At 38.5% G+C, this 22,960-nt stretch overlaps 1 protein-coding gene across 2 annotated transcripts in view; it reads left to right on the top strand.

The window, feature by feature from the left end:
- The window catches only part of LOC140729608 (DENN domain-containing protein 5A), a 156,671-nt gene that overhangs the window by 46,622 nt on the left and 87,089 nt on the right, over positions 1-22,960 (top strand). Inside the window, exons 2-4 of one of the 2 annotated variants that reach the window (XM_073049567.1) lie at positions 14,583-14,654; positions 15,513-15,622; positions 20,615-21,287. In XM_073049567.1, the coding sequence (XP_072905668.1) occupies positions 14,583-14,654; positions 15,513-15,622; positions 20,615-21,287 (855 nt within the window). The remainder of the gene's footprint in view (positions 1-14,582; positions 14,655-15,512; positions 15,623-20,614; positions 21,288-22,960) is intronic. The other variant, XM_073049568.1, reaches the window with a different exon arrangement.

The raw sequence follows: 22,960 nt of genomic DNA, 5'->3' as shown, positions 1-22,960 counted from the left end.
GGTGCTTCCAGCGACTTGAGGATGGGTTAGTACAGTATGTGTGGGCGTGCTTTGTTGGTGTTGGAAGTGCGATGACACTTGTGGGCTGCCCCCTGCACATACCCAAAAGTAGAAATGCATTTCACTGTGTGTTTTGATGTACATGTGAGAAAGTTAATCTTTAGCCATGGCATTTGTTAAAGCAAGATAATACCTAACACAATCTTTTCCAAATTATTTTCTGTGGCTCATGGTGTTCTTTCATTTGCCACTCATTTGATAACAAACACTTATCATGATTAGTTAACTTCAGCATTCTCTGTCATTAGAACTGTCATTCCACTTCCCCTGCCTCATTTGCAACAATTCCTGACCTTCTCCCCTTTCATTCACAGTGAATTGATTTTGTATTTTGGTTGTTCTTTTTATTCTTGCCCGAACAGGTTTGAAGTGCTTTTTTTTGTTGCTGCTGTGCAAGAGTGAAATCTGCAAATCCTTTCTTCTCCAGTCCCAATTATACACGGCTCCCTAAAGCTCTGCCTCTTATTCTGAGCTCTTCTTTTCTCTGGAGTGTAACTCTGATTCAGATGAAATTAGATGACAATTCTTCCCTTATTTGATAGATTTTTTTTCTCTCTTCCGTCCAATACTTTAGCTATCAGACTGTAGTACAAAGTAACATGTATATTAAAATTTTTATTCTTTCAAAAACAAATGCTCACTGCTGTTTTACAAACAGATCTTTTAAAGCTCTTAAGGAACATTTCCCTCTATTATACAAATTTTAATTGAGAGAGATTTGGCATACACATCCAACCTAAGAATTACTATTATCACCTGTGGTTTCAGTGTCCAAGAATAGTAATCAAGACCCATAGAGTACTTGTTCATCTCTGACTGTGTTGATAAGCTTAGACCTTGTCCCTAGTAAACCTTTACTCCCAAGTAATAAATCTCTTCTAACCTTTATCTGATTAGGTTTTATAAATGTTTCCATATGAATATTTGCCTTTACTTTGACAAGAAATTTTTTTGGGGAAGAATTACAGAATATTTACAACCCTGTATCGTACCATGAGTAAAATGCAAAGACTCTTCCCCCCCCCCCCCCCCCCCCACAACAGTTCAGCTTGTATTAAGCAGCTGATAATTAAGGTAAACAAAAATCAAAAAGCTGGGAATCTGAAATAAAAGCAAAACTTGCTGGAAGCTCTTCAGCAGGTCAGGCAGCGTATGTAAAAAAACAAGGAAATGAATAACATTTCTTTCTCTTGTCTCCCAAACTTTCCATTCACTTGTTGGTCCTAATGAAAGATCTGACATATGAAACATCAACAGTTCCTCTTTTCATGGATGCTGCTTTACCTGTTGAGAGTTTCCAGCATTTGGTGTTGATGACACAAACGATGGTATATTTTCTGTCCTTCCAACTTAAAAGTGCAATTTTTATTAGAAAATGGTGACTCTTAAATTAGGTAATCTAAGATTAAATAGAGGTAAACTATTTTTGATATCCTTCTGGTCTTCCAGTCAGTACAGATTGGTAACAAAATCTCCATAGGAGCTGTGTACTTGGCCCCCTGCACTATATACCTATGATGGTGTGGCTAAGTACAGCCACTATGCCATCTTTAGGTTTGCTGATGACACCAAATCAAAGGTGGTAATGAATCTGTGTATAGGAGGGAGTTTGAAATTCTGGTTGAGTGGTGCCACAACAACGACCTATCACTCAACATCAGCAAAACCAGAGAGTTAATTATTGACTACAGGAAGAAGTCAAAGGTCCATGAGCCAATTCTTATTAGGGGATTAGAGGTGGAGAGGGTTAGTAACTTTACATTCCTTGTTAGCAGAGGATTTGTCCTGGGAGCAGCACGCAAGTGCCATCAAAGGAAGGCATGTTGGCATTTCTATAGATGCACAGTGGAGACCGGTGGCATTACAGTCTGGTGTGGAAATACCAATGCCCATGAATGGAAAAGTCTACAGAAAGTGGTAGATACAGGAAAAGCCCTCCAGCCTGATTCGGGAACAGTTGCCACCCAACAATCATCCGGCATCTCAACTCCAAACTGATTCCACAACCTACAAACCCACTTCCAAGGACTCAACAATTCATTTTCTCAGTATTATTTAATACTTGTATGCACAATCTGTCTTTTATATTTTGTTGTATAGTTTTCTATAAATTCTTTTGTTTTTTTTATTTTTCTGTAAATGTTTGAGAAAATGAATTTCAAGGTAGCGTACAGTGATATTTATTTTGATTAAAGTATGTACCTTGATTTTGACTTTATTCAGAAGCTGATTTGTACTGTAGACTACCTGGATGGTCCATTGGAAAACTGCAGTAGCCCCTCTTCCTCAGCAAGGTGTGTTTGAAATGTGACAGAATCTTCTTGGCTGTGCTGAAAGATCCATACTAAAAATTTTTGATGCTTTGTTGAAAAATTGGAACTAAAGCCGTTTTAATGCGGCATTTTGGAATAGTTTTGATAACTGCACAGGATTTATTGTTCTTACTGCACTGGATTAAGTGGAAATTATTCATGTGGGATGGGGGAACGGAATTCCTACGGATTAGAAAAGTAACAAATGCCACTATGAAAGCTGGCAATGACCTCCCCTTGGATATAACAAATTGTGCATTAGCAGGGATGAACTTTGCAGATTTGTTTGTCACAACTAGCTGAAGCATATTAGCTTCAGAGTCTGGCTGTGTACTTGCCTGAGTTCTGGACCCCAGCTCCTGCTCTACACCTAGCCTGTACTCCAAACAGATCTCACAGCACGTGTCTTTTGGTGCATTAGGAATTAATGAGTGCACCTCTACAATTAAGCAGCTCCATGAATTTGAGACGTATACATTGTGTAAGTTGGTGGATAATGAGGACACTGTGTATGTGCCTTAAATTGAGCTCATAATGTAATATGATGCACAAGGTATGCTGGGAATTTGGCAGTTTTTTTTTAAAGAGGTGTTTGTACCAGTGACATCCCAATCTGTTGTGTTTTCATATTTTTAGAAAAGTGCACCTCAGCTTCCCAGTAATGTTGTTGCAGTGGTGACTCATGAAAGGAAATAGTTCCAGAGGTTTTAGCAACCCTTTAGTACTTGGCAATTAGCAAACCATGTCACAATATTCAGTCATGGGTGACATCCATTTTATTTGATGAACTTTCTTTACCCCAAGTTACTGATTTATTTACACTGTAAAAAAAAATCTGTTGCCGTCATTCCCTTTGCACCATACACAATCCATACCCTGACAGTAGTTCCTCAATTTGTATTCTGATTTAAGACTTGGAGAATAGCCATGAATTAATCATTGTTTAGAACTGATAGTTCAGTAAGGCTAGTTTATAGTTAGAAACAATACTTGCAAGTACAAATTTATGAAAACAGCGAATGCTGGAAAAATGCAAAAAAAAAAGTTGTTGATTAATTAGTGAACCAATCTGTTTCCTTTGGCAGTTTCAAAATGAAGTCAGTATGTGCGGTTGGGAGACTGTAGGTCTGACACGGTGGTCAGCAGCACAGGAGCACCGCAGGGAACCGTACTCTCTCCGGTCCTGTTCACCCTGTACACATCAGACTCTATCTAAGTTAGAGTAAACTCCATTTCTAAACTTCAAGGTCTTCTAATATTTGCAGTTATTTTAATTTTTGTTATATTCACATTATCAAACATCCCTGTAAATAAAAGTTCTTTTCTGTCAAACTAACTGTACTTTTACTAAATTGCTTGTTCAGTTTTAAATTATTTCTTTACTTCTAATTTAGTGTTTCTCAGCCTTTTTTTGCACAGTAAGTTGGGTTACTGTGTTTTCTTTTGAACAGCTAAGGTGCAGTTTACTTTTTGGAGTTCAGCAGATCTGGGTCAAATTGATCTGACAGGTGATATGTGCTAATTACAAAAACTAAGACTTCCTATGGGTTGAATGACATAATAATTTCTTGACTGGGTCGGAGTGTAACTTCAAGGTTATTTCATATCTGGTTTGTATTTGTGTACTTAAGAGAAGTTTTACAGAATTTCAATTTTTACGTAATCTATTTAAAAATACAGATTGAACGTGGAATGCTCCTTTTGATAACTCTTATTGCTTCCCCATTCATTTGAATTACAAAATCATAATTTCATTTAAAGTTCAGAATTGTTTAATTTCCTAAAGTTGCAACAGTTCATAACTTGCAATATTTTCACAATTCCAAAATCTGTTTGAAATCTGTCTCCTGTTCATCCTTTCGAACTACAAATATTTCTGCGCCTTTCCTGATCTCTCAACTAGTGGCATGGCATTAACTTTTGTTAGGTTGTCTTTTTATTGTGACATTTTATGTTAAGTTTATTATGAGAGCCCACAGTGTTAATGGAAATCTTGAATCCGAGTGTCAGTAAGCTATTCAGCTGTATGAAGGTGTTTGAATTTGCTGTTTCATTATGTATACCATTCCAGGAAAAATGTGCCTGCTCACCAGAAATAGACCAATTTCCCCCTCTCCAGGGAACATCATTGAGACCATCTGTAATCCATTGCTGTCAGTCAGTTTTGGATCAGTGACCTCTGTTCAGAACCACATCTACAATTGGCCACAAGGGAAATGGTTGCCTGTTTTTAATTACAAATTTAACTGTAGATAATTCAATGATGGGTCAATAAAACTGCAAAAGGAAAGGGAGCAAGATTGGTTCCTGCAAATGTCATGCTTCACAATAAGTGCTTTGCAAAATGAGTCATGTAACTTTTATTTATCAATATTTGCAAGAAGACCTATAAGGTGTCCCAAAACATTTTACAGCTAATTTAGCACATTTGAGGCATCATAAACATGTGCTGCAAATTTCATAAAAGTTCCACAAACATCGATGAAAGGATGAGCATACAGTGGCATGCAAAAGTTTGGGCACCCCTGGTCAAAATTTCTGTTACTATGAATAGCTAAGTGAGTAAAAGATGACCTGATTTCCTAAAGGCATACAGTTAAAGTTGACACATTTCTTTAATATTTTAAGCAAGGTTACTTTTTTATTTCCATCTTTTACAGTTTCAAAATAACAAAAAAAAGGAAAAGAAACCAAAGCAAAAGTTTGGGCACCTTGCATGGTCAGTACCTAGTAACACTAGGTAAGCATCACAGTTTGTAAATGCTTTCTGTAGCCAGCTAAGAGTCTTTCAATTCTTGTTTGGGGGATTTTCACCCATTCTTCCTTGCAAAAGACTTCTAGTTCTGTGAGATTCTTGGGCCGTCTTGCACACACTGCTCTTTTGAGGTCTATCCACAGATCTTCGATGATGTTTAGGTCGGGGGGGGCCATGGCAGAACCTTCAACTTGCGCCTCTTAAGGTAGTCCATTGTGGATTTTGAGGTGAGTTTAGGATCATTATCCTGTTGTAGAAGGTGCCCTCTTTTCATCTTCAGCTTTTTTACAGACGGTGTGATGTTTGCTTCCAGAATTTGCTGGTATTTAATTGAATTCATTCTTCCCTCTACCAGTGAAATGTTCCCCATGCCACTGGCTGCAACACAAGCCCAAAGCATGATCAATCCACTCCCGTGTTTAACAGTTGGAGAGGTGTTCTTTTCATAAAATTTTGCACCCTTTTTTCTCCAAACATACCTTTGCTCATTGCGGCCAAAAAGTTCTATTTTAACTTCATTAGTCCACAGGACTTGTTTCCAAAATGCATCAGACTTGTTTTGATATTCCTTTGCAAACTTCTGACACTGAATTTTGTGGTGAGTACACAGGAAAGGTTTCTGATGACTCTTCCATGAAGGTCATATTTGTGCAGGTGTCGCTGCACAGTAGAACAGTGCACCACCACTCCAGAGACTGCTAAACCTTCCTGAAGGTCTTTTGCAGTCAAACGGGTTTTTGATTTGCCTTTCTAGCAATCCTACGAGCAGCTGTCTCGGAAAGTTTTCTTGGTCTTCCAGACCTCAACTTGACCTCCACCGTTCCTGTTAACTGCCATTTCTTAATTACATTACAAACTGAGGAAACAGCTACCTGAAAACGCTTTGCTATCATCTTACAGCCTTCTCCTGCTTTGTGGGCATAATTTATTTTAATTTTCAGAGTGCTAGGCAGCTGCTTAGGGGAGCCCATGGCTGCTGATTGTTGGGACAAGGTTTGAGGAGTCAGGGTATTTATAAAGCTTTGAAATTTGCTTCAGCTGGCCTTTCCTAACGATGACTGAACAAGCCATAACCCCAACAAGCTAATAAAGGTCTGAAACCTTGGTAAAAGTTATCTGAGAGCTCAAATGTCTTGGGGTGCCCAGACTTTTGCATGGTGCTCCTTTTTTTCACTCTAAAATTGTACAAAACAAAAATACTACATTAATCTTGCTTAAAATGTTGAAAATAATGTTTCATCTTTAAGTTTGACTTTTGGAAATCAGTTCATCTTCTACTCACTTAACTATTCACAGTAACAGAAATTTTGACCAGGGGTGCCCAAATTTTTGCATGCCACTGTAGATGGGTCAACTATATTAGCAGTTCATAAAGTCAAATTAAATTTTATTATCAAAGTACATATGTTACCATATTCTATATTTCAGGCATTTACAGGAAAATAAAGAGATAAAATAGAATTTATGGAAACATCTAATAATAAAAAAGACCACCAAGCCAATATGCTAAAGAAGATGAACTGTGCAAATCAACAAAAGTAATACTCAGAGCATAGAGGTGTAAATATTGGGTAAGGCACCAGGAGGATTTCCTTGAATAGTGTTGTGTTTTGTTTTGCATTCACCTGAGGGGATTAGGGCTTCACATTGAGACATATCAGGCGATATTGCACTCCCTGCAGTATTGATTAGATTGCTTGCATGCCCATTTCTGGAGTAAGGTTTTGTCCAGTAGTCCTTTGACTTGATTAGCAGTCTTGTTGAGTTTTTAAAAATTGTGCTCCTTGGATTCCGCAGTAATTCACTGTAGCCTTTTCCTTACTTTGAAAAATTTATGTAATTCTCTGTACTAGTAAGAATGTTTTTACTATCGCAACTACTTCAGTTTGCATTGTACTTCAATTATAATATTATTAACTGCTCTATATGCTTGATTCATAGCTAAAGCTGTTTTAAGCTGCTAATTAAGATGACAGTTTCCATTTATCTTTATAAATTGAATTGTTAAGGTTTTGTATTAACTCCTACTTTGTATAATCATATTGCAAGGCACTTTAGAATCGTATTCAAAATATACAAAATCAATATCCAGTTAACTTTTCTCACAAGCAGCAGTCTTGCAGATACTGCTGCAGAATACTTGAGGTACAAGACAGCTGTCCATGTTGTTTCCATGAATGGCAGATCTTTCTATTGCTTTATTAGCAAGGTGGTGCTGTCTATTATTACATTTACTCCTCAGTACTAATTCTATACAAGAACAAAACAAGCAATTGGATATTAATCTTAAATTCATGTTTTATGATGCCCATTCCTGCCAAGTAGTTGTTTCTCCATATCACACATTTAATATGTGCCTGTATCGACTATGATCTATTATGTTTTGTGAGAAACGTTAAACAAACCTTAAATGGTAAAAAAAACTTACAGTTTTGGTTACATTGACATAGTTATTTAAGGACATTTGTGATTAATAGCGTGAATAATTTGAAACAGTTTAATTGTAACTTACACAGCAAAATTCTGGAGTGTTTTGAAACTCCATGTTTGCTGAAACAATTGCCAGTTAAAATCTACTTTTAATTGCAAATCTTTTGCTCTCAGTTGAATAGTTTATTTCAGTGATCAGTGGCTTGTGATGTCCTATTTATTCCTTATACACAGTATTTTTATATTCCATCACTCTTCCTAAAGATGTCTTGAGGTTTCAGTAGGCCTAATTCATAAGATTATAACTCCTTTTCTTTTCAGAACACATGGTGAATCAGGCTTTATTCTGATCTTTTTGTAACATTTATATTACTCATATTGCTTCAGGGGATAATTGATACCTGACCAAACAGTATGAAGCATTATGCAGTCTGGAACCATTAATCCATAATAGTATTATGAATAATGATCTTAGGGATTGGCAACAGTTCACAAGCAAAACGTGTGAAATCCCGTCTGTATTTTCATGCTGCCTTCTCCATTCTACGAGGTATTCATTTCAGATTTTTTCATTGGACAATTTAACTTAATACAAAATGTAAATTACATTGTGCACTTGATCGTACATATGAAATAGCTGCACTGCCATTATTTTACAGGCATCCATGATAATTTGTTAGAGTTTTGTTGGGTGTTGGCTTACATATACTTACAGCACAGTTTTAATCCTGGTTGCTACTTGCTTAGATTGCTGTAGATTTCTGCCTGGATCTAGGTTGACAAGTGCCTTTTTGTGTGTCTGTTTAACATGGTGGAATAGGTACTCACTGAGCCATTAAGAGAAATTCTGTCTATTTAGTACTCAACAACTCTCAGGCTGTGGACTAATTTCCATGCTAGTGCTTACAGGGGGGGAGGGGTTGGAATGGATGACATCATTTGATGCACATCTGATGCAAATGTCACTTCAGCTATTTAAGCCAGTAACTGGCTGTTCTCATATTTTACTCCATGGTGAGTTAGATTTTCAAATGCACAGCACAGAAATAAATAAGTGCGATGTGATCTAATTTCTAACCTGATGTTTACACATGCAGGTGAGACCAGAACTGGAGGCCTTATTTAATAAAATTAAAGAAAGAATCATGGAAACATTGATCAGATCAAGCAGCATTTGTGGACATAAAAACTGAGTTGATTTTTAAAGTCAATGACCTTTCTTCGGAGATTTAAATACAAGATAGTCTGCAAATGAATTTTGTAGGGAATTTACAAAAATTATGAATAAATGGGAGGACAAGCTAGATGATGGGTGAGCCACAATGACAGACTTGGTGCCAGAGACCTGGTCATTGTGGCTTCCCCTGGTAGATTGATCTCTTTTCCTCCTCGACACCCAACAGTAAAAAAAAAAGTGGTAAACCTATGGCCACAGGGGTACTCTGCACTAGCTGCCTATTTCTTTTCCCTTTCCTGACAGTAGCCTAGGTACCTACCTCCTGCAACTTGGGGGGGTGACTACCTCTCTGTAGCTCCTATCTATCACCTCCTTATTCTCCCGTATGAGCCAAAGGTCATATCCAACTTGATACATTTTGTGCAGATGTAGTTAAGAGGGAGAATGGAGATCTCCCAGAGTTCCCACATCTCACAAAAAACATGCAACTATTCTCAGTGTGCTAATTAATACTAATAGAGAAAGTAAGAGGAAAAAATCTTGCTAGAAACTTGCTTAGAACATCTTCTTGTGCTTGCCCAAGTCTGTTGAGCCAAAGCCTCCACTCTAATACTACCCCACTCCAACAATGTCCCTAATGTATTTGCCCCTACCACCGCCTGGTAGGGTGTTCTACAGACCTACCACTTTCTCCGTTAAAGAAAATGTACCTCTGACATCACTCCTTCTTTACTTTTCTCCCAACACTTAAAGTTATGCCCTCTTGTATTAGTCTTAACTCTCTGGGGGGAGGGCGGGAGTGCTGGCTGTCCATTCTATTTATACCTTTTATCTTGTACACCTCTACCAAGTCACCTCTCAATTTCATTCTCTCCAAAGCCCTAGCTTACTCAGCCTTTCCACATAAGGCATGCTCTGTGGTCCGGGCAGCATCCTGGTAAGCGGTCTCTGCCTGAAGCATCGACTGTTTATTGAGCTCCTCCAGCACGTTGTGTGTATTGCTCTAGATTTTCAGCATCTGGACTACCTTATATCCTGGTAAATCTCTTCTGCACTCTTTCTTCCTCCATATTCTTTCTAAATGAGGCAATTAGAAATGAATACAACATATATACATATATAATAGTGTGTGTGTGTGTGTGTGTGTAGATGCAAAGATCATTGCCAAAAGTGCAGCAATCTCTTCCCTTGCTTCCCACAGTAACATCATCTCTGGTTCTGTCCAGCCCCAGGGACTTCCAAAAGGTTCTAGCACTTAATGTCAACGTGTTCTAGTATATCAGCCTGCCTTATGCTGTCCTCACATTCATCAGTGTCCCTCTCACTGTAAAGTATTCTATAAGGATCATCATTACCTCCTCCAACACTCACCTTTACTCTGTTCTTCACAACCATGTAGAACACCTTTGGCTCTTACTTAGTTGTACTCACCAAGGCTTTCTCATGACCCCTTTTAACTCTGTCCATTCCTGACAAACGTGTAACTCTCCAGAGCCCAGTCTGATCGTTGCTTCCTAAACCTTACATGCGATTCTTTCTTCTTGATTAGATCCTTCAATGGGACAAACCTATCCAGAATCTCTGGATATGAGGAGAGATTGAGTTCTCTGGGACTAAATGCTCTGAATTCAGAAGAATGAGAGAGGATCTTATAGAAACACAAAATGGTGAAAGGGACTGCTTATAGTGGTAGGTAAGACTAGAATAGTTGTCTCCAGTGGTAGGTGAGACTAGAACTAGGGGATGTATTCAGGGTAGTAGATTGAGGATGGAGATGAGGAGAAACTTTTTCCTGGTGAATAGTGAATCTGTAGGATTCTCCACCCTTGGAAGCATTAGAGGCTACCTCATTAAATCAGAATCTGGTTCAATATCATCGGCATATGTCATGAAATTTGTTGTCTTTGCAGCAGCAGTACAATGCAATACATCTTTCTTCTTTGGCTGTCCATCGATTTTCAATGATGAATGAGGCTTGGGCGGGGTTGTATGGGAGAGCAGCAGTTGCCCAAGCTGCAAGTCTCTCCTCTCCACGGCACCGATGTTGTCCAAGGGAAGGGCATTAGGACCCATAAAGCTTGGCACTGGTGTCATTGCAGAGCAATGTGTGGTTAAGTGCCTTGCTCAAGGACACAACACACTGACTCAGCTAAGGCTCAAACTAGCGACTTTCAGATCACTAGACGGACGCCTTAGCCACTTGACCACGCCAATAGAGGAAAAAGAGCTGAATCATAGTAAGAATATAAATAGTTAAGTAAGTAGTGCAAAAAGCGAAATCAGTAGTGCAAAACTAAAAATAATGTAGTGAGGTAATGTTCACAGGTTCAATGTTCATTCAGAAATCGGATGGCAGAGGGGAAGAAGCCTTTCCTGAATGATTGGGTGGGTGCCTTCAGGCTCCTGTGTCTCCTTTCTGATGGCAGCAGTGGGAACAGGGTATGTCCTGAGTGATGGGGGTCCTCAATGATTGATACCACTTTTTTGAGGTATCACTCCTTGAAGATGTCCTGGATACTGCAGAGGCTAGTGCCCGTGATGGAGCTGACTAAGTTTATAACACTGCAGCTTATTATGATCCTGTGCAGTCACCCTCCCATATCAGACAGTGATGGAGTGAGTTAAAGTGATCTCCACAGTACATCTGTACAAATTTGCGAGTGTCTTTAACATACTAAATCTCCTTAAACTCCTAATGAAATATCGTTGCTGGTATGCCTTCTTTGTAGATGCATCAAAATGTTGGACCCAGGAAAGATCCTCAGAATTGTTGACACTCAGGAACTTGAAATTGTTCATTCTTTTTATTCCTGATTCTTTGGAGTGTGTTCCCTCATCTTACCCTTCTCTGAAGTCTACAATCAGTTGCGCCTGACTGACATTAAGTGCAAGGTTGTTGCTGTGACACCACTCAACTAAGGCACAGTTAGAATTTTTTCTGTTTAGTAGGGAACTTGAGGGTTGCCGTGCACAGTTAGGTAGGTGGAGCTGAGTCCACAGCCGGATCATCCATAACCTTATTGAAACAGTAAGAGAATGCAGAATGAAGTGCCACAATTGTAGACATCTGCAGTAAGATGATATTGAGGTAGATTGAGCTCAATAGTCTTATCTTCTCATATTGGAGACCCACTTATCTCCTCTCATCATTCAGTGCATTGTATCACTGCAAAAGATACATATTCATAGTTGCTGAGTTTAATTAATGATTTGCAATCAAATATATTAAAATATAGTCTCATTGGAAAGACTGTCTTTAAGTTTATGATCAAATAATAGTTAAGCAATTTCTCTTTTGAAGTTTCAATTGCTCAGTATCTTTCTCTCCAGAGTCTTTAAAGCATTCATTTCATTGATCATTCACCTGACTTGATCCAGCACCAATACCATTGCCTAATGAATCAATATAGATTCCAAAGCAAAGGAAATAAATAGTATTAAAAAAGCAGTCATACCAAAGGTACAAATGGAAGAGAATTGAAAGTGAACCTACACAAAGAAAGGACATTTTTGCTTAAAATCACCTTACCATTTCCTCCCACAAAATCTTCTATGTAAGTGGTACAGCAAATTATCTTATGAGAGAACACATTCATCCATGTTAATTGATAGAATTATTTGGGTTACGAAAGGAAAGCTTTGACTGATGATGGGAAAGGGTGTGTAGGAATTGGGGCTTGCGTATTTTAACCACTGATTAAAATGGTTAATCAGTGTTAGTCAAATTATCTTTCTCAAATCCTTGCACTGCATTCTTTAATCTCTCATCTGATGTTGCACTTTTTTGTTTGAACTATGTTTACCAATTATCTCTACCTCCAAAACTAATTACCTACAATTAAGTTTTTAATGAAAAAAAGATGGCAGGTGTTGTGATATGAACAAAAGCACCAGGGTGATACTGAAGTGAGGGGATATAGGAGTGTTTATTCAACAAAATGAGCAGCAGGCATCATAATGAGACACTCTTGGAGGAAGTGACCTCCCAACCCAATATTACATGACATTTTTATATGCTAAAGATCAAAGGTAACAGCAGGACAATTCTACATTTGCAATGCATCTGCAGTGCTCCCTTTTGAATTATATATAGTTTTCACACCTCCTTCTTTGCACCCACACTCCAGACACCCAAAATGAATGTTAATCAGCATTGTCTGGTTTGCAATCAACTCCAGTTTACAGTTCCAGGAAAACTATTGTTTATGGCTGCATTTTAAATTTAGTCTACAATCCATGTTCATGTCTAAAGATTGGTTGCTGGTAAAATTAATGTTTGCTATATATCCTAACTCCAGAATACGCCCTTACATCTGGTATTGCTTCATTTAAATTCAAGAGAGTAGAAAGGAAATGCAACAATCAAAGTTCCCTCATTCATCTTCCTCATTTTACACTCCAAACAATTCTGCTGTGGTCAACTAAGATTCATTTATCTCAGGCGGTACTTAAAATCAATTTTGTCATCTTGTGGCAACCTTTGTCTTCAGTCTATGTAGTCTCACCACCCCTCACCCTCCTTAAAATACTGTGTTTTAAAATTTGTAAACACTAGAGATTCTGCAGATGCTGGAAATCCAGAGCAATGAACACAAAATACTGGAGGAACTAAGCAGAGTCTTGGCCCGAAATGTAAACTGTTTATCCTGCTCCAGAAATGCCGCCTGACCTACTGAGTTCCCCCTGAAGTTTGTGTGTGTTCCTCTGGACTTCCAGCATCTGCAGAGTCTCTTGTGTTAATCTGGTGGAGCTTGTTGATTTGAAGCACTGCAAGTCTGCTCAGTTGTATCAAGTGCCACTTCTGAACTGATTAAAATTGTGAATCAATAGAAGTTGAATTTTATTATTGAGATGAAGGCGAGTGAGTACCTTAGTCATTGTACCATTAGATTGATCCTGAAATTGTTGTATCAGGAATGGACATTAATATCACACTGTTTAATATTTGATACAAACAAGAGAAAATATGCAAATGCTGGAAATCCAAGCAACACACACACAATGCTGGAGGAACTCAACAGGCCAGGCAGCATCTGTGGAAAAGAATATAGTCAATGTTTTGGGCCGAGGTCATTCATCAAGACTGAAGAAGGGTCTCGGCCTGAAACGTCAACGATACTCTTTTCCACAGATGCAGCCTGGCCGGCTGAGCTCTTCCAGCATTTTGTGTGTGGTAGTTTAATATTAGTTGCTTGGTCTTTGCTTATTTTCCTAAAGTGTTAACTCTCTGCAGTGTCCAAAGCTGACTGATATCCATCAATTATTTTCATATTCTGAACATTTTACTGGGGTGGGAGAGCTTTGTATTCAATAGGAGACTTTTTTTTTCCAATTTTGGAAGTAGTAGACCTTTTTTATTTTTGGGTCAGTTAATCTTTTAATTGAAACATTTTTCACCAAATTGTTTTGAGTGTGTGCAAATACCTGTAATAATAGAATAATTTTGTTCATCATTTTGGAAATTGGGTTCAAGTATAGCTGTTGGTTTTTGGTCAGCAACTATGATACAACTTTACAAATATTTTAAGTTGCTTTTGATTTAGATTTTTAAGAAGTCAAAATGCACTCAGAATACGACTTGAATTCTGAGTCGTATTTTATTTAATTCATCCAAAAACATTTTAAAACTGGTTTGTTATACAGATCTGCATTTGATATTGACTGGATAACAACAATATAAAACTGTAGGTTAAAATCAAGATATTTTCTAAATATTTTTCATCATCCTTGCACTTTTTATTGGCCTGGTAACCTGAATTAATATTTGTGTATTCATTTCTTTTTCTTTTGATATGTGTACAAGGAACAAATCAATTTGTAATTAATTGTTATTTTATTTGTTATATAGCTTTATGCCAGTTCTTACAGGCTTCTAAAGGCAGAGATGGTGCTGGGCGTGTCAGTTCAAGTGCAAATGAAGGTAAAATCCCTTCTGATGGTCCTATGTCATCCTTGTGACTCTAGTGACCTTTTGATCTTTTAACTTTCCAGTTCCTTCTTTTCACAGCTATGTTGCTTAGCAGGTGACGGGATTGTATTTTGGGCTTCTCGCCTCGATACAGCTTTTGGAGCAGCTTTTTTTTCCTAATTCTGTGGTGTTTTCTTTAAGCTTCTTCCTCTTCTGAAAAGATGCAGCCTCTCTATGTGTGTTTTTCCTCTTTATCTTGTGCACAAAAGAACAGCAAGCATTCAGAGCTGTTTCTGATAAACAAAATCTAACAGATAGCAGGACTGCTTGTGATTTCCTTTATTTGACTAAAAGTAGCAATTTCCCTCCCAATTGAAATAGTTTAAGAAATCCATCTTTTGGTATTGCTATTTACTTGTTAGGCAATTTGATTAATCAGAAATGTTATTTTTTTTCCCCCAAGCACAATCCTGATTCATACTCAGATTTTTTTTCTGAGAACAGATAAATAATTACATGAAATGGCTCATTAAACACAGTTGTGCAATGATCTTTTTGCCCTTTTCCGTTAATTGAAGCAATCAAAGTCAGAATGAAACTCAAATGTTTTGATAGAATTGTGAAAGATCCATACATTTCCCTTTTTCTAAAAAAAAAGCAGATTTTTGGCCATAATAATTTACATTGTTGTCTAAATGCATTTGTGCAATCTTGACCACTATACGAGCAGTGCTTCCTGAATTCTGCTTTTAGTAGGATGACCTTGATTTGATTAATTCTGTCCTTTCTTGGATTTTGGTCACTGCTGTGTTCTTGTTCAGGTTGGAAAACTTTTTAATCAATGCATGTGTGTGTTTTTCTTTGTTTCAGGTGAAAATTATGAACAGAGCCCTTTGCGCAGAACTTTTAAATCTAAAGTGTTGGCTCATTATCCAGAAAATGTGGAATGGAACCCCTTTGATCAGGATGCTGTTGGGATGGTTAGTATGCCTAACATGTTCTGTGAAACTGGTCTAAATCCAAACAAACAAAGATTTCTTTTTTTTCTCTGGAAAATCAATAGATCCCCTTGTCTATTTTGCATCCAGAATTTATTCATTTATTCTTTGGAAAGCAGCTCGGAATAGGCCCTTCCGGCCCTTTGAGCCAAGCCACCCAGCAACCCCTGATTTAACCCTAGCCTAATCATGAGACAGTATACAGTGACCAGTTAACCTACTAACCACTGTGTCTTTGGACTGTGAGAGGAAACTGGAGTACCCAGAGAAAACCCACGCACAGCCTCCTTACAGATGATGTCGGAATTGAACTCAGAACTCTGACAGCCCAAGCTGCAAGAGCATCACGCTAACCGCTACACTGCCGTGGCAGCTGCAAGTCTGGGTGGTAATTGGGAGGGGGGCAAATTCATCTGGTGAGTTTCAGATTTGGCTATGTCTTCAAGTGAAAGCTTGAACTGAAAATGAATGCAACCACAAGTGGAAAGAAAAATCGGACATTGACTCATTTTGGGCAACAGTGTAAATCCACATCATCTACTATTGCAATTAGCAGTAGAACTGGAGCTGGGGTTGGGAGGAGTGTGTGGGATAGAGTAGATGAACTAAATTACCCCTCAATTATTTTGACATACAGATTAGCACGTTGATTGTACTTCTAGTTAAAGTTTTATTCTCAAGTGCAGCAGTGGGATGCAACTCTGGTCTCTTAGCAGCCTAACTACATTTTAATTACTCATTTGTAGCATTTTCTTGGTAATCTGGGTAGATAATGGAAATATCCATGAGGTTAGACTTGCCTTCTGTAATTCTCATGATCATGATTTTGAGATTTGGGACCCTGACAAAGGGTGACGACACCACTGAAGCGTGGGCCAGTAGTTCTGGAGAATTTCCCCTTATTGTGCTCTGCAGATATCAATAGAAGAGCGACTTCTTCAGAAGCCGACGTGTGAGGCATCTGTATTGGATAATGCGCCTGAAAAGAAAATCCAAGCTTTTTGTCACTTCGAAGCAACCCTGCTTATGTGGTGAAATATGCATTGACCTTGAATGTAATCTCCACTGAAGGAGATGGATCCTAACCCAATGCTTGCAAAAGGGTTCTTGAGGCAGAAAAATCCATCCATTTTCCCTCTGTTTGTATTCAGTCTACTTATGTAATATTGGTTGTCTTTATGTTATCAGAGAATCACAGAAAGATACGACACAGAAATAGGCTCCTTTGGCCCATTTTTTTTCATGCTAGCATGATGCCTTATGGCAACCCCATGCCCATCAATGCCTATTATTTTAATGCCTGTCCAAACACTGTAATTGTAGCAGTTAAGTCCAGTAATTCAGCCTAACGTTAAATGGAGCGATTTGATGCAATTGTGCTATTAAAAGGTAGGAGATAATAGGTAATTCAAATTAAGCGGATTAACTAATCTATTTGTAGTTGAGGACTCACTAGTATTGGACAGAGTTTATCTGTAAGTTTATCTGTACATCTGACCCACAAAAGGTGCTCCCTTGAGGATGCTTGCCTCACTTATGGATTAAATTTTTATCTCCTATATTTTTGAAGTCTGAATAGACAGGCTGATGAGATATTTAAAAATAAACTTGCTTGAAATATTTCCAGTAAGTTGAATCAATTAAATGTTTTATTTTACTCATCTAATTTGTGTAAGCAGTGAGTAAAAATCTAAATTTTCCAAATACTGGAAATCTCAAATGGAAACAAATGTGTTGGAAACGCGGCATGACAGACAGCATTTAGAAGAGAAGTAGTCAGATAATATTTCAGGTTAATGACCTCAGTACCTTCGTGGGCCCTTTTGCCTCAGGGTCATTGACCTGAAACACTGATTCTGTATCAGCATTCATTGGATTTTATCTGATTTTATTTCTGTGAACAACTTGTTTTCAAACCCCTTTCCTGACTGCTCTAAACCTAAATATGTAAATTTGAGGCATATTCAGCTTCTCTTTCAGAATATTTACTTGAATTTCAGCCTCTGACTTGGCACTAACTCAATTTTTTTTGAGAGGTGGATTTTAGGCTCAGATATCCAAACTAGGAAGTATAAATCAAAATATTTAATTCATTTGCAATATTATGAGTGTGAGTGAATATGAAAAAAATTGAAAATTTTAAAAAAACCAAACCTATGATTATTTATAAAACAGAAAGAAATCACGTTAAATTTTCATGATCAGTGTTACTTGGATTTATCATTCCATTAAAAGTTCATTTATGCCTGAATGCATTATCTTCACATTTTGTAGCATGATTGGCGATCTTGCACAGATATCAATGTCTGGTCTCTCAAGCGGAGCAGTGTTTGTGGAGGAGTGGAACAATTCAGATGGCATGTGTGGGTTATAGCAGTAATCATGGTGTATCAGCCTTTAGTATATGGACCAATAAATATTGCCTTTCCCACCCACTTAAAACTGTGTGTATAAAGCATGGCTGATGATTATTATAGGAATGAACTGATAATTCAATCTTGGTTATCTAATTACTGTACCGTTGTAAAACAGAATATTCAATGGGGTAGTGGAGTTCTTAATGAATAAAGAAGTATCTAAGTAGAAGTTTTACGAAAGAGGACTTGACAAAATTCTTCCTTTAAAATCAGATTTAGAAATCTTAGTGTTGTGTGAAACCAATTGGCATAAAAATTAGAGTTCCAGTTATTTTTGTGAACTTGAAGGCCAGCTTCCAAGAGCTTCTGGTGAATTTACAACTTGACTGATTTAGTAAACTGAATTATATTGACTCTTGATATCTTTGGTCTTGTTGTAGTCTTTACAAACATGTGAACATGGCAGTTTGGAGCAGACATAGGGGAATACTCCGAGGAACTTACTCCACCATTCAATAAAATGGCATTTGATCTGATTGTAACACCAGCTCTGCATTCCCCCAGTTTCCTTCCTCATCCTTGAAATCCCCTATTTACCAGGAATATGTCCAATGTTGCAGCCTTCTGGACTCCATTTAATTCTTTAACTTTTAAGCAGCTGGCTTTTGGTTTTTTTTGTCTAATTCAAACAGGTCATTTCTGCTTATCATCCATTTGTAGATTTTGGCTGTCCAGTAACACAGCCTAACAAACTGGGCCTGCCCTAGAAACCTGCCATTATTGTTATAACACAAAGAAGCACAATGCTCCTCAGTTTTCCATGTCAATTGATTTGTTCTCATTTCATCAAAGGTGTACCTTTTGTTCTATTTGTGCTTCCCCCCCCCCCCCACCCACCTCCCCTGCATCATTAGAAATTTTCTGTGACCAGGCACGCCCAGGATCCTCTTCAGTTTGCATATAAGGAGAAGGTGGGAGTGGAGGATGCTATCACGTATTTGCTGCACAAATCACTCTCTCACCTAGAGGGGGTCAGTTGTGCTGTGAGGATTACATTCCTTGACTTCTCTAGTGCCTTTAACACCATCCAGCCCAAGATCTTAAGGCACAAACTAACGGAGATGGGAGTAGACTCTCACATGGTGGATTGGATAGTGGACTACTTGACAGATAGACCTCAGTATGTGCGGTTGGGAGACTGTAGGTCTGACACGGTGGTCAGCAGCACAAGGGCGCCACAGGGAACCGTACTCTCTCCTGTCCTGTTCACCCTGTACACATCAGACTTCCAATATAACTCAGAGTCCTGCCATGTGCAGAAGTTCGCTGATGAGACGGCCATAGTGGGGTGTGTCAGGAATGGACAGGAGGAGGAGTATAGGAAACTGATACAGGACTTTGTGATATGGTGCAACTCAAACTACCTGCGTCTCAATATCACCAAGACCAAGGAGATGGTGGTGGACTTTAGGAGATCTAGGCCCCATATGGAGCCAGTGATCATTAATGGAGAACGTGTGGAGCAGGTTAAGACCTACAAGTATCTGGGAGTACAGTTAGACGAGAAGCTTGACTGGACTGCCAACACAGATGCCTTGTGCAGGAAGGCACAGAGTCGAATGTACTTCCTAAGAAGGTTGGCATCATTCAATGTCTGTAGTGAGATGCTGAAGATGTTCTATAGGTCAGTTGTGGAGAGCGCCCTCTTCTTTGTGGTGGCGTGTTGGGGAGGAAGCATTAAGAAGAGGGACGCCTCACGTCTTAATAAGCTGGTAAGGAAGGCGGGCTCTGTCGTGGGCAAAGTACTGGAGAGTTTAACATCGGTAGCTGAGCGAAGGGCGCTGAGTAGGCTACGGTCAATTATGGATAACTCTGAACATCCTCTACATAGCACCATCCAGAGACAGAGAAGCAGTTTCAGTGACAGGTTACTATCGATGCAATGCTCCTCAGACAGGATGAAGAGGTCAATACTCCCCAATGCCATTAGGCTTTACAATTCTACCGCCAGGACTTAAGAACTTTTTAAAAGCTATTATTAATGCTTTTTGAGATGGTGATTTAGATGCATATCATATTTTTTTACTGTTAAGTATTGTATGTAATTAGTTTTGCTACAACAAGTGTATGGGACATTGGGAAAAAAAGTTGAATTTCCCCATGGGGATGAATAAAGTATCTATCTATCTATCTATCTATCTATCTATCAATATTAATTGTTGAGAACCTGGCACACCTATTGACTCTCCTGCCCAGTTGGATCACAATATGTGTGTACATACTGATAGAGTAACACATACCCGTTTAAAGATGTACAGAATTTACCCTGTCCATTTATTCCATGGAATATGTGAGGAAATGTGTTGAGAGAAATCAAGTTATGTATGTGGGGTGAACTCAAGATGAGAAAAGGTGTCAATGCTATCAGCACCAGCATATACCTACTGGAGAAATTTTACTGTGGATTCTATCTAAATTAAGAAATTTATGTACATTTAAGTTTGGGGACCATTTGATGATCAGAAATCCATGGTCCCTAATTTGAAAGTTTATTTTTCAAAGGAATATGTTCCACATTATAATGAAGATAACTTTCATGTGTTTCTTTTTGTTCAAGCTCTGCATGCCGAAAGGCCTTTCCTTTAAAACACAGTCTGACAACCGAGACCCACAATTCCATTCGTTCATCATCACGAGAGAGGACGGTTCTCGCACCTACGGATTTGCTCTCACGTTTTATGAAGAGGTGGCAAGTAAACAGATTTGCAGCGCAATGCAAACGCTGTATCATATGCATAATGCAGAACAATACGATATCCTTCATACCTCATCCACAATCTGCATAAACTCAGCTGAGAGTATCTCTGAAAACTGCAGTGACATGTCTACGGGAGTGTCTAAACTACAGCGTTTTAACTCGTATGATATTAGCAAGGATACACTTTATGTCTCAAAATGCATTTGCTTGATTACACCCTTGCCTTTCATGCACGCCTGTAAGAAGGTTCTGGAACAACTCCATCAAGCTGTGACTTCTCTTCAACCTCCTCCGCTACCACTCGAAAGTTATGTTTACAATATTCTATATGAAGTGCCACTGCCACCAGCAGGGAGATCGTTAAAATTTTTGGGTGTATATGGTCCAATTGTTTGTCAGAGGCCGAGTGCCAATGAATTACCACTATTTGACTTTCCAATTAATGAAATGTTTGAACTTTTGGGTCTGGAAAATGTGCTTCAACTCTTCACCTGTGCATTGCTGGAAATGCAAATCCTGCTGTACTCCCAACGTAAGTCCAGTGTTTATGAATTTATTTTACTTTAAAAAAAAATGATATTGGTGACAACTGCAAGAGATTACAAGGAAGGCTATCTATTTATGGCTTTGGGTTGAAGAAGCTTTTGATTATAAAAACAAACAACTGAGAATTTAATGTGTGTAATTTGTAGCAAAATGATAGGCATTATCGAATGCAGATTTTCATGTTTTTGCGTTATTTAACATTTGCCTGTGATTCTGCACGTAATTCACACTCTTCCAGGTCTTTTCACTAGTTTGCTTTTCACCTTTCTGGGTGGTTTTGAACTCTATTTTTTCTCCTTTTCCATTTTATTTGGGCAGCTGAGCTCCCTAATCTCACCTGATTAATTTGAAGCAATTTAGTTTAAAACTTGGGTACCAGCCTAATATTTCCACCCAAATCTTCCCCTTTCTCTTGACACTGCATTACCCTGGAGCATGATTTGAGCCCATAATTTTACTGAACTCTGGATTCATCTGTAACTTGTTGACTGTTCCATTCTCATTGATCCCAGCTTCTACCTTTTTTGGACTTTTTGCTTTACTTTCTTAATTGTGACTTTCAATCTCACTAATTCAAAAAAAGACAATTTGCTTAAGGAACTTGGCGGGATGAGCAGCATCTGTTGGGGGTGGGGAGGATTCATCCTTGTTTCAAAGCAAGACCCTGCATCAGGACCAAGGCTGGAGAGGAAAGCTGTCCAGCATAAAGAGGGGGGAAGAGTGAGCAATGGTGTTGGATACAGAGGCAGGTGACTGATAGATTGAAGAAGACGGGGAAATTAAAAGGGTCTATGGAGCCAGTTGGGAATGAAGGGTGAAGGCTGAGGTGATGAGCAAGGACACAATGATTACAAGTGCCTGGAGTCTCAGAATCTTCAAATGACCAAATATGCTGGCTTATCAAACACTAAACTAGCTTACAAGCCAAATCCCTTTGTGAGCATCAAAGTTCAAAGTAAATTTATTATCAAAGTACATACTGTATACAGCACCATAGATAACCCTGAAGTTCATTTTCTTGCAAGTATTCATAGTAAATAGAAAGAAACATGATAGAATCAATGAAAATGCACACAACAAATGTGGACAAACAACCAGTGTGCAAAAGGCAACAAACTTGCAAAAACTAAAAAAAAGAGGAAATAAAGCAATAGTAATAATACATTTTTAAAAAACCAATAAATATCGAGAACATGAATTGTAGAGTCCTTAAAAGTGAGTCCATAGGTTGTGGAATCAGTTTGTGTTGGGGTGAATGTAGTTATCCCCTCTGGATTCAAGAGCCTGATGGTTGAGGGCCATGAGCCAGTTCTCAGTAGGGGATCAGAGGTGGAGAGGGTCATAACTTTAATTTCTTCATGTTATCATATCAGAGGATCTGTCCTGAGCAGTAACTGTTCCTGAACCTGGTGGTATGGGACTTGAAGCTGCTGTACTCCCTCCCTGATGGCAGCAGTGAGAAGCAAGCATAGCCCGGGTGGTGAGGGTCCGTGGCGATGGATCCTGCTTTCCTAGATGTTGTTGCCAATCGAACTAACTGGGATCTGCAACTGAAGCAATTAAGGATCCAGTTGCATAAGGAGGCGTTGAGGTGTAGGTCTTGGAGCTTATTGATTCATTTTGAGGGGATGATGCTATTGAATGCACTGGTAAAATTGA

This window comes from Hemitrygon akajei, chromosome 6 (assembly GCF_048418815.1).
Source record: "Hemitrygon akajei chromosome 6, sHemAka1.3, whole genome shotgun sequence".
Lineage (NCBI taxonomy): Eukaryota > Metazoa > Chordata > Chondrichthyes > Myliobatiformes > Dasyatidae > Hemitrygon > Hemitrygon akajei.
The sequence above is the reverse complement of the archived record's forward strand: the minus strand, read 5'-3'. Positions and strand labels throughout refer to the sequence as shown.